We start from the raw sequence: 16,721 nt of genomic DNA, 5'->3' as shown, positions 1-16,721 counted from the left end.
ATTTAAAAATAAAATCTTTTTTTTTTTTTTAGGAAATAAATTAGGGGGAGAAAAAAGAAGTTAGGGAAATAAACAAACAAAAAATCAGGGAATTACTTAAGGAGTCTATCAGAGAAAGAGCCAAAATCAAAATGTCTAGAGACACTGATATGAGGACTGATAATAAGCAAGACATACATAGTTATCTGCAGGAATAAGACCAAATGAGTCTTAAAAGGAAGATATTTTGTATGTAATGGCTATAGGGTCTGACAGTGTAGATGTAGTACAACCATAGAAAAAAGTGGAGAAAAATGAGTGTATGACAAAGACATTATCTTTATTGTTTTAATCATCAAAATTTATTATTTGGAGACGGCTCATGTGTAATGCAGGACAATCAAATGGGTTATAAGACATTCTATCTCCCCTGTAACTAAAAAACTAGGATTCTAAGTCTGTAAGAAGCAAAATACAAATGTAATAAAGAAGAGGTTAAACAAAAACCTGTAATCTTGAACTTGCCTTGGAAATATCATTATGAATTCACAGTACATTTTATTTTTATATGTGTATATATATGTTTGTATGTAGATGTATATATGTCTATGTATGTGTCTTCCCAGCTCTGACCAGTAAAATGACCTAAAAACGATAGCCACTCCAGTGAATGAGCATCCCTAGTGACTGGATTATGGTCCTGAAATATCAATTCTTATTTAAAAAAAAAAAAAAAAAAAAAACAGACAAGCAAACAGGGATTCTTGAGGAAATGGCTGATTTTAGGTCTAGGCAGGAAACGTACAAGACAAGCCTGGATAACCTTAACATACCAAATAGCATGGAAGCTATCAAAATCACCAAGGTCATGTCAGGAAGACTAAGGAGCTAACTGGAAGAAGAGCCCACTGGTGAAAGATAGGACAATCTGAGTCTCGGTTAAAATTAAACTTTCAGAAGATTGCAACCCATCAAATACATTTAATTCTATGATTATCACAATTTTAAAAACCCATACCTAACTGGTCACTGTTTGAAAATGACAGGAAACCAATTCTTGAAAAGTGGGTAAATCAAATGAAAGAATCAAATACTCACTCTGGTTTTTCTATGTGACCTATACCACTGGGTAACCAAATAGTAGGTTGAAGGGAAGTCTACCCTTATAAGATGATTGCAGCTAATAAACAAAATCAAAATGGTGTAATTAGAATATACCAGTCTGCGATCCTTAATGAACTAATAGATGCAGTGAAGATCAACAGTTGCTAAGAGCAAAAAAGAGTATAAGAAGCAGACATCTTAGGCCTCCTGTGAAAGAATCCAACAGCACCCATTATCTTGCTAGAGCGACCAAACCTGTGTCTGATCAGGCCTCTGGACCCAGATGCAGGAAACACACGGGAGAGGCCCAAGCTCAACTGTGCCATGAGTGTACATCTTGTTATCAACACTGTGGGAAACTCTACAGATCAAACAGCCCAAAACTTTCAACAACAACAATTTTTTTTTTTAAATGAGGGAGGATGTTAAGGGAATCTGTAGATTAAAAGAGATCTAAAAGACACATCAAGTTTTTGTTTTTTTTTTTAAATAAGCAAGACTAAACTCTCATGGGTCAGGCTGCTCACTTGGGTGATAAAACCATAAAAAGATGCAAGGAAGTGATTACTATAAAAGTCAGGATGGCATTTACTTTTGGAGGGACAAAGGAGAATTATGACCGGGCCTGGGTAAGCAAGTGAAGGCACTTTGTGGAGTGGTTGGCCAAATGCTATTTCTTGCCTGGAGTGCCGTTTATATGAGTGTTTGTCTTACACTAAAGTCACTAAAGTGTATATTTGTTTTGTGTGGGTTTGGTACTTATGTTTCATTTTACAATAAAAAAATTTTTTTTAAAGTATTCAGAAAATCTAGGTATGTCAACACAAAAAGGGCCAACTGATAAAAGAGATAGAAAGATGTGGTGGGGAAGGGGCCCAGCAGTACATCAGTCAGGAGCCCATCTTAGGAAGGCCTTCCGTTTTAATGAACTTCTTTATGCTTCAGGCCAACAATTGCATCTATAATGTCTTGATTAAGATTTGCCTTATAACACTTATAATTTTCCAAAGCTTAGAGCAAATGATGTGCTCCAAAATATTTCAAAGGCAATCTCAATTCAAAAGGTCCTCTTGGGTGCCTACTGGAATGGCCAAAAGCTGTTGGATATTGGGTTCTTACAGATGTGACAGTCGTCACTGGACTCAAAAGTTGCAGTGTTCAGCCTACCTGCTTCAGGTTCCCAGAATTAGACAAGAAATGTACACTCTTTACTCTTTCTCCCTTACTCAGCCCCGCCATGAAAGCTATTAGCAGCAGGAGATTAAGAGAGCGAATGAACAAAACTTCTCCCCACCCCAACCTTTAGCAATCCTGAAGTCTAACCGAACTGTCACACCCAAGGTGGTGTTACAGCTTTAGCAATGTGAGTTCAGGAACTAAGTGAAGAAACACAGGCTCCCAGGGTCTGCCCTGGTCCCGAGCTGCGGGGACAGGACGTTGGGGCTTGCGTTGTTGGCATCAGAGCCACCGGACCAGAAGCACACAGAGCATTCCACCTACCGTGGCCAACCCCCACCTGCCCAGGTATGCCCAGGGCGCGGTCTCGGCACAGTGACCGTCAAGAAGCTGTCCCAGCTTTTAGAAAATATGCCTCACACAAAGACTCTATACACCGGAGGACAAATTTGCCCCCGCTCAGATTGGCCCTCTGCAGCATGAGCCAATGACGAAGAATCCATCCCTCTGGGTTATGAAAACTGTCCGTCTTTTTCCTCTTACAAAACAGGAGGACAGAATTATCCTCTCAAGTTGAGAAGCTCAGTTCCATGGGTTTGGAATGCCCACCCTATGCCCACTCTTTTACTTTGAAAGGTGAATTATATTGAAATAACCTTAGGGTTTTTCTCCATGAAGTAGACACTGGCTGGCTGGAGAGGGATCAGCCTTGAGAGTCCATGGAAAATGAGGGAGTTTGTAGCAGGTTTACTGAGGGCTAATTACGTGGTAGCCGCTCAGAGCAAGTGTAAGGGGGACAGTTGCCACCATATGAATCCCAGCTCAGCCAGGCATCTACTTAACCTCCCCATACCTCAATCCCTCCTCTGTAAATGCGGATCAACACTAATACCTTTCTCATACATCTGTTTTGAAGACAAAATGAAATAATGTGTATAAAGCACTCAACAGTGCCTGATCCGCTAGAAGTACGCCATAAACGTGTGTCATTATTGCTAGCATGGTCATGAACATTTCCAGAAACATGAAGAACTCTCTATGTGATGGACATCTTCCAGGTGTGAATGTAGGATGCTGTCTCCAAAGCAAGTTGTGCTATTTTTATGAATCCCCAACCCTTAACATAAAAAGCCACTACTAGTAGTAATTAAGCATACATGATTTTCAACACCTCCCACATCTTTTGTTTTTCTCCCAACTACTCATCATGGGTGGTTAATTTTAATTCCAATAAAATCTGGTTTTATTATTATCAGGAATAGTGATGGCCTTAGCTACACAGCTTCTAGAGTATGGGAGCCTGGGGCCAGGGCAGGCTGTTTGCCCACTATCCTGCCCTCTCCCTTCTTCCTACTGGCACAGCCAACCTCCCACAGTGGTTTTCCCTTAACAACTGCCATTCACATTCTCAGCTTTTCTTGTAGCCATGATTCAGGTCTGCCTGGTGAGGTCTGAGGAGATTCATGAAAGATTCTACCCCCCGATATAAAGACATGGACACTGCAGGAGAACAGATTGATCTTTGCCCTCTCTGGGCCCCACCTCTCCCCTCCATACACACATACACTTCTTGCCTTTGGATGGGTTTAGGGACAGGGTGTGATACCTGGTGCTGAGGACACCATTTTCGGCCCATGAGGCAACAAGTCTTCAGAAGAAAAGGTAACACGGTTATGATGGGAGAGTAGAAGGACAGAAGGAAGCTGGTTCCTGGTGATATTGACTGAGCCACTGGTTCAGCCTTGGATTGGACCAACCTCTGACTGCCCTTCACAAAAGATAATTTAATGACTTTACTATTCAAACCTATTAGGTGGGCATTCTCTTACATGCCACCTAAAGCATCCTGGTTGTTATGGCCTGCATTTTTCCCCCTTCCAAAATTCAAATGTTGAAGCCCTAACCCCCAGTACCTCAAAATAGGACTGTATTTGGAGATAGGATCTTTAAAGACATGTTCAACTAAAATGAGGCTGTTAGGGAAAGCCCCAAGACAGTATGACTGGTGTCCTTATAAGAAGGAAGTTAGACGCACAAACATGAAAGGCACATGCACAGAAGAAGTTGAGGACATTTGTTGCCAGTCGATCTGAGCTATGGGAAATAATAAATGAAACTCTTCAGACTGAAAGACAAAAAAATATCCTGATGGAAATAGGTCTATATTAAAGAATGAAGAGCCTCAAATATAGTAAATAAGTAGACAAGTAGGAAAAAAACTTTTTTCGCGTTTTAATTTTTTCAAAAGATAGTTGTTTAAAGTGAAAAATAATAACCGTGGTTTCTGAACACTCTATGCTGTAGATGTATGCTGTATGACGCTCACATAAAGACTATTATTTGAAAAAAAATAATTAAAAAAAAAGACTATCGTTTGTAATACCCTCTACAAAGGTGACTGTTACAGAGAGAATCCTGTCCCCCAACAAATTCATATTTGGAAGCTCCAATCTCCAATATGACAGACAGTCTTCGGATATCGGCCCTTAAGAGTGCATGTGGGTGACACAGTGGTTAAGCGTCTACCTTCGGCTCAGGTCACTATCCCAGGGTCCTGGGATGGAGCCCCACATCAGGCTCTATGCTCAGCCGGGAGTCTGTTTCTCCCTCTCCCTCTGCCCCTCACCTCGTGCTTGTGCTCTCTCTCAAATAAATAAATAAATACATACATTCATACAAAAAATCTTTAAAAGAGAGAGAGAGATAATTAAGGTGAAATAAGACCACAAGGGTGGGGCCCTAATCCAAAAGGGTCAGTGTCCTTACATCAAGAGAGAGACACCAGGGATGTGTGCAGAGAGAAAAGGTCAGGGGAGGGAACAACAGAACGTGGTCATCTGCAAGCCACAGAGAGAGGCCTCAGGAGAAACCAAACTTGCTGACACCTTGATCTTAGCCTTCCAGTCTCCAGAACTGGGAAAAGTATATATTTGCTGGTACAGCCTTCCAGTCTGGTATTTTGTTATAGCAGCCCCAGCAAACTGATACAGTGATACAGCATACTATTTATTATCAGGAATATACAAACCCTAGGGGCAACAATAAAAGGGAGCAGGCCTGGGGCACCTGGGTGGCTCAGTCCATTAAGCATCTGCCTTTGGCTTGGGTCGTGATCCTGGGATCCTGGAGTAAGGTCCCCTGCTCTGCAGGGAGCCTGCTTCTCCCTCTCCCACCTTGTTCATGCTCTCTCTTTTGCATGCTCTCACTCAAATAAATAAAATTTTTAAACAAAAAAAGAGGGTGTGTGTGTGGAAAGAACTTACAAGAGACAGATGGAAGGTACATTTGATTAGGTGTGCCCAGAGGGAACTCAAGAGTCCAGGTGAGTACCTACCACCCAACCTCCTACAATGGCCCCTCTTCCCAAACTGCAAGGTTCGCTGGCGCCCCCTGCTGTGCTGCAGGGCAGGTGCCTGGGGTGGGGGGCTCAAGCATGCCTCAAGTTAGTCCCTTTTCATCCTTACTGGTCTCTGGTCAAATATTTAAACCTTGAGGGAAAGGCAGAGGCTCTGCTCAAACTACTATTATGTATCAGCAGATGCAGACTTTTAATATACTTCTTGGCCTTAATGGAATATAGTACATTGAAAAGTGACCAGAATTCAGAAGAAGAGAAGAAAGGCTCAAGTACTGGCCCCATTCAAAATGCAAAAAAAGAAAAAAAAGAAAAAGAAAAAGAATTTTTTTTAAAAAAGGAGGAGGAAGGGGAAGTGGAGGAAGTTACAGCAAGGTGGCTTCAAAGAAAGAAACTGCGCTTTCCATCTTGCCACCGCCCACCATTTTGAAATGAGAGGGGCACTCTGAGAACAGGAGAGCCCTGAGGGGCCGCGGGACCTGAGGGAACCTAGAGGAGGCCTCACTGGCCACTTGGTGACCCAGTCTTGGGTCTGGAGCTCCTCCCAACATCTGTCACTCTTGAAAAAGGGGCGGCCAACCCATGAGTGACCTACAAAACCACAGGAGATGGGCCCCTGGCAGCCAGCACACTACCCGATGATGTCAGCAAAGTCATCTAGACTTTTAACTAACAAATACTGAGCATATTTACCAGGGTCTCTGCTTCAGGGCTCTCAATTCCTGGATCTATTCATGGGACACCACTCTTGGTTTTGGTTGTTATTTTTCATTTCTGACCTAACCGTTGGTCAACATTGCTCAACCCAGTGAGGACCTACTAGAAAAACCACTTTGTTATTTCTTAGGGTGGGTACACAGGTGTTCATTTTGGGCAAGTTCATTTTAATCTTCTTTAAACTTTTAAAAAAACCACTCTGTACTTTCAAGAGATTTGCTCTTTCCACTGCCCAAACCACCACTGGCCCCCCAAAACAAACAAAAAGCAACCCTACAGGTACCTGCTGCCTGAATGGTCTCCTTCACAGAACCAGACATTAAAACTGCTCTCACAGGCTTGGAGTTTAGAATTTGCTATCAGGTAAGGGGCTGGGGGTGGGGGGTTGGGGGGTAAGAAATTCAGATTCCCAGGCCCAGCCCTTGTGATGCCATCATAGGTGGAACCCAGGAATCTGCACCTTTTGTATCAAGGGTCCCAGGTGATTCTGATTTGAAGGCAGGTTGGGAGCTCTGACCTACACTATAGCAGCATGCTGGAAAAGTTTAGAGCTTCACGTGGTCTCTCACCTTTGCAGCTGCCCAGATCCTCAGGCGTTCAAAGCATCCCATTTGGGGTACACATAGCAGGGACTCCCTGCTCCTCAGAAGGCTATTGACACATGGTCTCTTACCTGCCAAGGCATAGCAGCCTGAGCACTTGAGGCCAACAAAGCTAAAGAGCCAAATGGCTCAGGGTGTGCCACATGGAGGGGAGGTCTGAGCTCACTCACCTCTCCCAGGTACACTCTGTGAGTTACTGGGAGCCCATCCCTTCACCCAGGCACACAGGGTTCCACCACTGGTCGGGACTGCTCCATAGTTTTATTTTCTATAGAATCAAATACTAGCCTTTCCCAGAAAATGACCTCCGTTTTTAAAGAAAGAAGAAAGAAAAAACAAAGGGGTTATTTCCTTGATCACTGAGTGGTGGAACCAAGTCCCAAGACTTATTCTGTAAAGGTCTGAAACCATCGAAGTTTGTTCTGAACTCTGCAACCTGTTGCCAACATGCTGTCTGCAGATTTTCTCAGAAGACTGGCATTTCTGCAGAATTCCTTTGTCACGACTGTGTGTGTGGGAGAACATGAACAGCTCGGGAGCTTGTGGTAGGAACAGGTGAAGACAGGTTATCACACACACACCACAAGCCCTGCCTCCTTCATTTGGGTTGACAGTCATATTGTAAGAAACTTCTTTTTTTTTTTTTTTTAATGGTCAGGCACGGAGAAGGTTGGCTCATTTCAAATATACGTGAGGGTACTGTCTGCAGAGAGAGAGAGAAAGAAGTGTGCCCAGCAGACCTTGACCCAGGGGATAACCGTGAAGATGCATTCCTGCCTTCTGGAAATCTCCCAAGTTCCCCTGAGGATGTGCCTGCCCAGGTCCCTTTGGGACACCAAGGGCAGCTGAGACACATCTGCCTGTCTGTCTTGGATAATCTGGTTTCATCCAATACCTGTTTTAAAAAAAGGGCCTCCAGAGGTGAAAGGCCAACCCACTACTCACATCTTAACTGTAAGAGGTCTTTTAAAAGCTCCCTCTTGGAGGTCCAGGGTGGCTCCGTCAAATTCGACTTGATTTTGACTCAGTTCATGATCTCAGGGTCATGAGATCAAGCCCCCTGGTCAGGCTCTGTGCTGGGCATGGAGCCTGACTAAGACTCTTTCCCTCTTGCCCAGCCCCCTGCCCCCAAGTTCTGTATAAGAAAGAAAGAAAGAAAGAAAGAAAGAAAGAAAGAAAGAAAGAAAGAAAGAAAGAAAGAAAGAAAGAAAGAAGGAAGGAAGGAAGGAAGGAAGGAAGGAAGGAAGGAAGGAAGGAAGGAAGGAAGGAAGGAAGGAAGGAAGGAGAAAGAGAAAGAAAGAGAGAAAGAAAGAGAGAAAGAAAGGAAAAGAAAAGAATAGAAAAGAAAAGAAAAATGCTTCCCTCATGCACAGGGAGGCTTCCAGGATGCTGTGGCTCTTCTCATGCTCAGATATATAAAACCCAGATGCCCTGCTCTGGCTCATTTCTCTTTAGCAGCAGCAGCAGCAGCCACCGCCGCAAGATTTCCCTACATAATCACATGACCCTGCAGCTGGGAATCATTGAAATTGTGCTATATTCACCCCATGCTCTGGGCTCCTCTGGCATCATTATAGGAAAAAAAGAAAAGAAAGTTCATGCTAAAAGCACATGTGGTACAAGTTATCACTCTTCCTCTCCACTCCACTGTGACCCGGTACAAACATCATCCTCTTGAAATGAGACCAGTTCGGCCAATCCAGAAAAGCCCACCCTTTGCTGAGTGTCTTCTACTCACTGGGCGACAGGAGAGGAACATTCTGTGTTAATCCCCATAACAAAACCCATGGAGTAAATACCATCCCCAGTTTTCAGGGGGAGAAAGTGCCTCAGAGAGCTTCAGTGGATTATCCAAAGTCACACAGCCAGTGTGGCAGAGACAGGGACAGCTGAGTCCTGCAGAGTCATGTGAACCAACTATTTCGTGACTAAACAAAAAGTCATCCTTATTCCCAATGTTTACGGAAACTACAAGTGGTATTTTGGATTTAATTCCATTCTCTATTATTAAAGAAACAAATCTTGATTTGTTTATAAGTCAGCTTGGGGTGCTTGAGCAGAGGCCCATTCCTGGGACCTCTCATCCATTTTTTTTTCTCTTTGGTGGGGCAGACTGCTGTACGCCTGGCCCCCCAGTCACCTAGAGAGAAATATCACCACATCAGTCTATAACTCCTCTCGTTCTATATATAAAAGCACACCTTGGGAAAACAAACTTGTCAATTCCCATCCAGCTTTGCAGCTGGTTCTGAACCTCTGCTACCTTGGTTCTGAACCATAAATACTTGATTCTAGAGGAAAAGCAACGGTTCTCTAAAAGGATGCGTGGGTATTACTTGATTATCGCAGAGCCTGTGACATTTTAAAACCAGTTTCTCAGGTAACTTCTCTGCTGGACATAAAAGGCCAAGGAAACAGAATCCTAGGAAATCAGGCTTATGGCAATTACATTTGAAAGGGACATCAGAAGAAATGTGCCTATTTCAGCTTCTTATTATTTTGAAATAAAAGTATTTTGCAAGTGGCTCTTCTATCCTAAGGAAGTACCTTTCCTTTCCTGCACAAAACAGAAGAATTCTAAACCCACTTTTGCCCTCGTCAACTTACCTGCAGGGGCCCATTCTCAGCAACATTTTCCTGCAAGTTGCCAGGCCTCTTGGGACCCTCCCTGTGAACATGAGACGGCTGTGTGGTGCAGTACACACAGGAGGAGCTCAATAAATGCCTGCTGTGAGAATGAACGGTGCTCCCGTCCTGCGAGCTGGATGAGGGGATACACCTCCAGATTTGTGTAACAGCAGATATTACGGTCTGAGACTCATAGGCCAGAGCGTTTCTAAAGTGCCTGGTGCCTCTTGTTTCCAGAATTATCTACCCTCCAGTCGTAGCTCATTTCCTCCTCTGATTCCAAAATGTAGAAGTAAACTAATGTCCACTGGATACTCTTTGACCTCATTTACGTTTTGCAACAAGGTTCACTCAATTTTTTTTAACCCTCAAAGAATCATCCATTTTCAAGTTGTGGGTAAGAATCGCTCACGGATAAAAGTCTAGAAGCTGCAGTCAACTCAGACTCCAGGATCATCATCCTCAAAACGAGGGACAGGAGAGTAGAAACTAAACTGTTACCTGCAGGGAAACGTAAAGGTTGGGGTGTTAAAAGCTCCTGTTTAGTGTTTGTTGAGTTCTTATTGTGTGCACTGGGTATTAAATGCAGGATGTGGGCAGCATGAGGAGGGGCGAGGTGATAAAAGTTAATCCAGCACCACACACAGGGCCTGCCCTTAATTTCGGTCTCACACCTGAGCTGCCTGAGAACGCCAAACAGGGGTAAATTGTCCACTTGGTTTTTTGGTTTGTGTGTGTGTGTGTGTGTGTGTGTGTGTGTGTGTGTGTGTGTTTATCCAGGTTGGCCCCTGTGCATGGTCTCATGGCCCAAGTCTGTGCTCCTGGGACTGGGGTGGCACGAACACTGCCTTTCCTCTCTGTGAGAAAACAGGTGGCCCTCACTCCTTATCACTGATCCTTATCCACCTCCTGAGGGTCACCCCGCCTTCGGTCCCCTCGCTGTGTACAAAAGTGGAGGGGATGGGGAACAGACCATCCTGTGAGGTGCGGTAGCAAAGCTCACACAGTTGTGCGTGAGCACCAGTGAAATCTTCAAGAAGGAAATGTCTTCCATCCGAGGGGCTGTCCCAAGCAGAAGAGGGTTAATTGGATCCCTGAACTCAGAGACCAAGGTAGGGCCCAGTGCAGTAGAGACCCAACAGCAAGAATCGGCCATTTGAAGCTCCCCAAGGCAGAAACCATCTAGAAATCTGCCCCTCCTCCCCCATGGCATTTCCTAACGAGTCCTATGTGGATGCAATCATTTCTCTCCACACACCCTTTCCTCCAATTACAACAGAACCAAGATCTGCAGAGAATAGGCCTCATAAAATACTCTTCCAGTGGGGCGGTGGTGGCGGCGGGGAGGGTGTCACCCTCAGTTTTGGCCATTGGTTTGGGAACCCAGGACGGCCTGTACTCAAAACACCCTGCTACAAAGGTGAAGACTGTATTTGGCAATATAGTCAGAAACAGAAAATTAAAGAACCACGAAGAGGAGATATTCCAGCTCCCGCCACCTCATTTCTCATTGAATTTAAGCACTCTAGACCAAAAGGCACAATAGATGAAAAGTCTCCCTTAAGGAAAAAAAATGTAAGGGCTCACTTGCGCAGAATCGCTGCACTTTTGGGGGAATCTTCTTAGATGTAGTGATTTCTCAATGATTCTTATATTATGCAATAATCTAGATGAGTATAACGGCTTATAAGGCCCGCATCTGTTCATGCAAAATGGTGAATGCAAAACATTCAATGTCTAAAGCCTTCACGTTTTATAGGAGGTAGGTGGCATCCACATCCCGAAACGATTTACTCAAATAACAGGTAAAAACTCAAAAGGTGGGCAAAGGGGTGGTGGAGGCAAATGAATGCGTACGGAGGGGAACAGCCGTCCAAAAAATCTACAGAAAAGCTAATTGTGTTACCAGCTAGAGAATTAGCAATAACTTGCTGACTTAACTCCCCATGACAGATCTAATTAGAAGGTGGCAATAAATGTTTCCAGGTGTTTAATTAAGTGTGATAATTCTTTCTTTCCTTTAAGAGAGATGGAGTCATATGTTTACATTTCACAGCATAATGTTTCCTTAGTTAAAACACTGTGGAAACACTTTTGTGTAACACAGGATTGAAACCAGGATAAAAATATCTGCTGAGATAAGCAGCACTTAAAGTGATTTATCAGCTCTGGCTTTCATATGCCAATGTACAATGGCAACGTAAAGGCTGCTCTGTTCTGGTGATTTCCTTTAGCCACAGAATTTTCTGCCATCTTTACTTACACCTCAATGAAAAATTTCTATTCAGCACGTCGTTTCCCTATCAGTAGGTCTTAAATGAATTCTTATCCATGAAGTGGGGAAATGTCACGGGGATCTCTACTTTCACACCAAGAACAAACACAGCAAGGGCAGAGTGAGATACAGAAGAATTCAGAGACTATTGGAATTGGATGGAACCTCCTCACCAACCAGGGGAATCATTTCATGGATGGATTCGAGGACGGTGAGGCTATCAGTTGACTTTTTTAAAATGCAGAAATGTACTCTAAGTCGAGAGAGTGTTGAGCACCCCACTGCCCCCAATAAAATAATTTACAGAGAGACGGAATTACCAGTCTTAAGTAAATCAGAGATTTTGTTGTTGCAAGGCTGGGCTCTCCACTAGGGTCTCCTTCCCTCCAACCCCCCTCAGGGTACTGCTCTTTCTACCAGTTCTAGCGTTTCAGGAAATCAGCCGGCTTCAGCACTACGGTGTCCCACAATCAATAAGCATCCTCTAGGTGTCTAAGTTTGGTTGGTCAGCCTGGTCTTGAACATACCTATCAGCCTCTCTGGGTCCCAAGGCGCTCATCAGGTGTTCCTCCAACAGACGCTTAAGGCTCGAGTCTCACACGAGCGCGTGCAAGGGCGCACACACACGCGCACACACGCACACACACACACACACACACAACTCTCTTCTTCAAGCGCAGTCTCCATCGCGCGATCGCAAGGCAGAAGCCCTCGCCCGCGCGTTTTCGCAGCGCGGGGTTCGCTCACGGTCTCAGCCTGCGCCTGGGGCGTGGATGACCCAGGCAGGGCTCTGGCCGGCGAGAGCTGCTAGGAGGCGGCGTGACACCTAGCGGGGGCCGCGGCCCCAGGAGGAGGGAGCGACGGAAGGAAGGAAGGAAGGACGGACGGACGGACGAGCGAGGCGACCGCGAGCGCGAGCGGGGCTCAGGGCGGGGGTGGAAGCGGGGTCGGGCCGGGCGGCGGGGCTGCCGGCCGGGCTCTCAGCCGCCGCCACGCACACCCGGCGACACACCTCGGGGGGTTTCCGGGACTGAGCGTGCCGGCGCGCACCCGCACACGCCCGCTCCCTGCACCACGCACGCCCGCGCGCCGTCCCCGTCCCCGTCCCCGTCCCCGTCGAGGAGAGGTCCCCTCCCGAAAGGCCGGGAGCGGAGAGCGCGCCGCGCCCCCAGCAGCAGCCCGCGCGCCCGGCGGCCGCGAGAGCCCCGCGACGGAGGTGCGAGACCCGCACGCCGGGGGCACTTACTCGGAAGAGAGGGCGCGGCGGCGCCGGGACTCAGACGCGAGCCTGGGGATCTGACGGCGCCCGGCGCGCCTGGGGCTCCAACGCTCGCGGGCTTCCGCGGACCGGCCAGCAAGCGCGGGCGATCGCCGGGGCGGGCGGGAGAAAAGGGGCCAGGGGCCGGGGGCGGGGCGGGCCGGGCGGGGCTCCGGGGAGCCGGGGCGGGGCCAGGAGCCGGGGCTGGGGGCTGGGCAGGGGCGGGGCCACGACGAGCTCCGAGGCCAGAGGCGGAGCTGAGACCAGGAGCGAGGGGGCGGGGGGCCGAGCGGGCCGGGGGCGGGGCCTGGGCCGGGCGGGGGCGGGGCCACCAGGAGCACGAAGGTCGCGAGCGGAGCTGAGACGAGGAGCTAGAGGGCCCTAGGCGGTCGGGGGCGACGGGGAGGAGGGCGAGGGGGAGGAGCCAGGTGCCCTGCGCTGGGCGCACCCGGTCCGACGCTGGGGCGGCGCGGCGGGTGCTCCTTAGAAGGCAGAGCTGGGTCCGGACTGGAAGGACGGACCTGGGTGCGAGGGGCCAGGCCTGGCTTGAGGGACGCGTTCACACCCGTTTCCTAAGTCGCAAAAATGAGATACTAGCCCGATAGTGTGTTGAGACGGTTAAAGGAGCTCATCATGCGTGCTTACCGCGCCGGCACCAAACAGGTCCGCAGGACTGTTACCGTCTGCTGCCATTACTATGGATTAGAAATATCCGTATAAGCACCAAATCGCACCTGTTCTTTTTTTTTTTTTTTTTTTTTTTTTGCTTCTCAGCTTCTACGGGCCTCAAGTCTACCCGGTGACGTCCGATGCTTTCGCGATTCCCGGCTGCCTTTCGCGGGGACTGCAGGGCTGCCTCTGGCGGGTAAAGGCTCCTTGACTTCTGGGAAGCCGGTCTGCTCCCAGCCACTCCCGTGGACTTCACTGTGACTGCTCCTGCCTTAATTTGACAGGAAAAGGGAGAGGTAGTGAACTAAAATAGTTCCACATTTAGGAAGTGGCACGATATGGCTGGAAGACCGGTAATTAAACACTTTGTAGGTGAAGTAGACCAGAACATCACAACACGTTTGTGTTTCATGCCCCAAATAAGGATATGCACAAGGTTCAGTGGTCCGGTCCTGTCCTGTCCTGTCCTGTGGTTCTAGCTCCGGGGAGGGAGGGCAGTGTCAGGAACACCTTCCTGAAGGAGGTGAGGTGATGTGTGATTGGGGTTTGGAAGAAGGAATAGGAGTTTCAGGAGCAGCTACAGGTGGAGAAATGGGCACAGTCAACATTTTTCAAGTAATCAGGAGGGTTGGGAAAAAGTATAGATTGGAATGAAGCCAAAATAACAAAAGAGGACCAAATCCAAGTGTTTTGTTTTGTTTTGTTTTTCCCATAGAGGCTAAAGAGCATTAATTTGACCCTTGGTTAGAAGAAAGCCAGAAGGAGTTTGATCATGGGGGGTATGTCAGTTGTTCCAGAAAGGTTAATCTGAAAACAGCATGGAGAATGCCAGAACCAGGAAACTTGCTTATGAAGTTACTGATATCTGTCAGGTTGGGTTACTGTGGTAGGCAGAAAAATAAATCCGGGAAGGATGTCCACTCCCTAACCCTTGGAACATTTTGCAGATATGCTGAAGTTTAAAGACAATGCAATGAAGAGCTTATCCTGGATTATGTGAGTGGGTCTAATCGAACCATGTGAGCTCCATAAAGTAAAAGGGTGGGTCAGAGAGATTCAAAGTATGAGAGGAACTGGACCTAGTTTAGTAGCCAAGGAATGGGTGGCCTATAGAAGTTGGAAATGGACTTCAGACAACAAAAAAATGGGAATCTCAATCCTATGACCCCCAAGGAAGTAAATTCTCCCAATAACCCAAATGAGCAGGGGAAAGAGGATCTTCCCTTAGAGCCTACAGAAGGGAACTGTGCTCTTGAGGTAACACTTTGATTTTATCCTGTTGAGTCCTACACTGGACTTCTACTTTACAACTGTAAAATAATAATTATAAATAATAAATTGTGTTGTTTTGAAACCTTATATTGGTGGTCATTTATTGAGACAGTGAGAGGAAACTGATACAGATGCTGAAGACCTAAACTAAGTGGTTGGAGAGAAGATGGCTCATGCAGGCTCTGGAAATTGATGGGATGTGGGAGTTGAGGGAAGGTAAGTCATCTAAGTTGATTCACAGGATTTCTGGTTTGGCAGGCTCAGTCGTTGGTGGTGCCACCCATCAGAGGGAGGGATAAGGCAATTACTTTCTAAATACTTTTGAATCTGCAGTGATACAGCTAAATTAGGTTTAAAAGAATTGATGCACCCCTATCCTTCCCCATCCCCAAATAATTAGAAATGATTCCTGCCTGAATGCCCATTGGTAGTGATATTTGTCACCACCAACCGAGAACTGTAGTAATATATCTGCCATGTGTAAACTGGATGCCTTAGGACAAGGCACAAGTGTTAAGGACACCTGGCTTCTTCTGCTGAGATAGGAGGAGGAGACTGTCTGCATGAGTGCTTTGAGAGTCAGCCAGAATGTCATGGTGTCTTCAAGCTCAACCCCACGGACTGTCCTCATTGCTTCACTTCTGTCTTCCTTGTTCCCAGCTGCACCCTGACACAGCACTGCCCAGAGCCCCTTCTATATCACAGATTCTATAATCTATCTTCAACTTTCTACACCCTGACTAGTCTTCTCATCCTTGACTTCATTTTTGACTCTTTACTTTACATACTTTCATTTCTCCCAGCCCACTTCCTCTCCCACCCAGCCTAACCCCAACAACCAACACTTCAGCTACTCATGGCTAGTGCCTTCTGTTCCTTCACTTCGTTGTCCTTTCCTTGTACTCATCTGGCAAAATCTTCCTGGCCATCCACATTTTCAATATGGACTCCTTAAGAAGAACCAAAAAAGGTGACACTTGATTCTCTACAGATTCATGACCTCTAATCTCAGCTAAGTCTGCATGCCTCCTGTATCATGAGTGGAATGAAGGGAGTTCCATCTTCACCCCTTTCCAGAGACATCTTTCCCACCCCTTGCCCTTCCTGCTTTTAATATACCTTCTTACCTCCTATTTCACACAAAACATACAGGTCAGCAGTGGAGTTTTTGTGACTTCCTGTGGGACCTAGCAAAAATACCATCTGCAATCACTCATATTGGCTTCCTTTCCTCTCATTCCAGTGGATCACAGCAAACCTCACCAGTTCTCTGGGACTCCTCAAGCCCTCTCTTCGTTTTGTTAATTAAAAAAAAAAAAAAAAAAGATTTATTCATTCATGAGAGACAGAGAGAGAGGCAGAGACATAGGCAGAGGGAGAAGCAGGCTCCAATGTGGGACTCGATCCCGGTACCCCGGGATCATGCCCTGAGCCAGAGACAGATGCTCAACCGCTGAGCCACCCAGGTGTCCCTCAAGCCCTCTCTTCTATCTACATGAGCTGCATTCAGTTAAATATCTCTCTATTCTCAACCTCTTAAGTTCTACTTTCCTTGCAAAACTTTAGTGGTGCCTGGGTGGCTCAGTTGGTTAAGCAACCAACTCTTGGTTTCAGCTTAGGTCATGATCTCAGGGTCCTAAGATCAAGTCCTGTGTCAAGCTCCGTGCTGATTGTGGAGTCCACTTG

At 46.5% G+C, this 16,721-nt stretch overlaps 1 protein-coding gene across 3 annotated transcripts in view; it reads right to left on the bottom strand.

Annotated features, from left to right (window-relative positions):
- The window catches only part of TNFAIP8 (TNF alpha induced protein 8), a 113,236-nt gene extending 100,015 nt beyond the window's left edge, over positions 1 to 13,221 (bottom strand). The window contains exon 1 of one of the 3 annotated variants that reach the window (XM_038551883.1): positions 13,083 to 13,221. In XM_038551883.1, the coding sequence (XP_038407811.1) occupies position 13,083 (1 nt within the window). In that variant the 5' untranslated portion in view covers positions 13,084 to 13,221. Of the gene's footprint in view, positions 1 to 12,363; positions 12,568 to 13,082 lie in introns of those variants that run through there. The other 2 variants (XM_038551881.1, XM_038551884.1) reach the window with 2 other exon arrangements.
- Positions 13,222 to 16,721: the final 3,500 nt, after the last annotated feature.

This window comes from Canis lupus, chromosome 11 (genome assembly GCF_011100685.1).
Source record: "Canis lupus familiaris isolate Mischka breed German Shepherd chromosome 11, alternate assembly UU_Cfam_GSD_1.0, whole genome shotgun sequence".
NCBI lineage: Eukaryota > Metazoa > Chordata > Mammalia > Carnivora > Canidae > Canis > Canis lupus.
The sequence above is the reverse complement of the archived record's forward strand: the minus strand, read 5'-3'. Positions and strand labels throughout refer to the sequence as shown.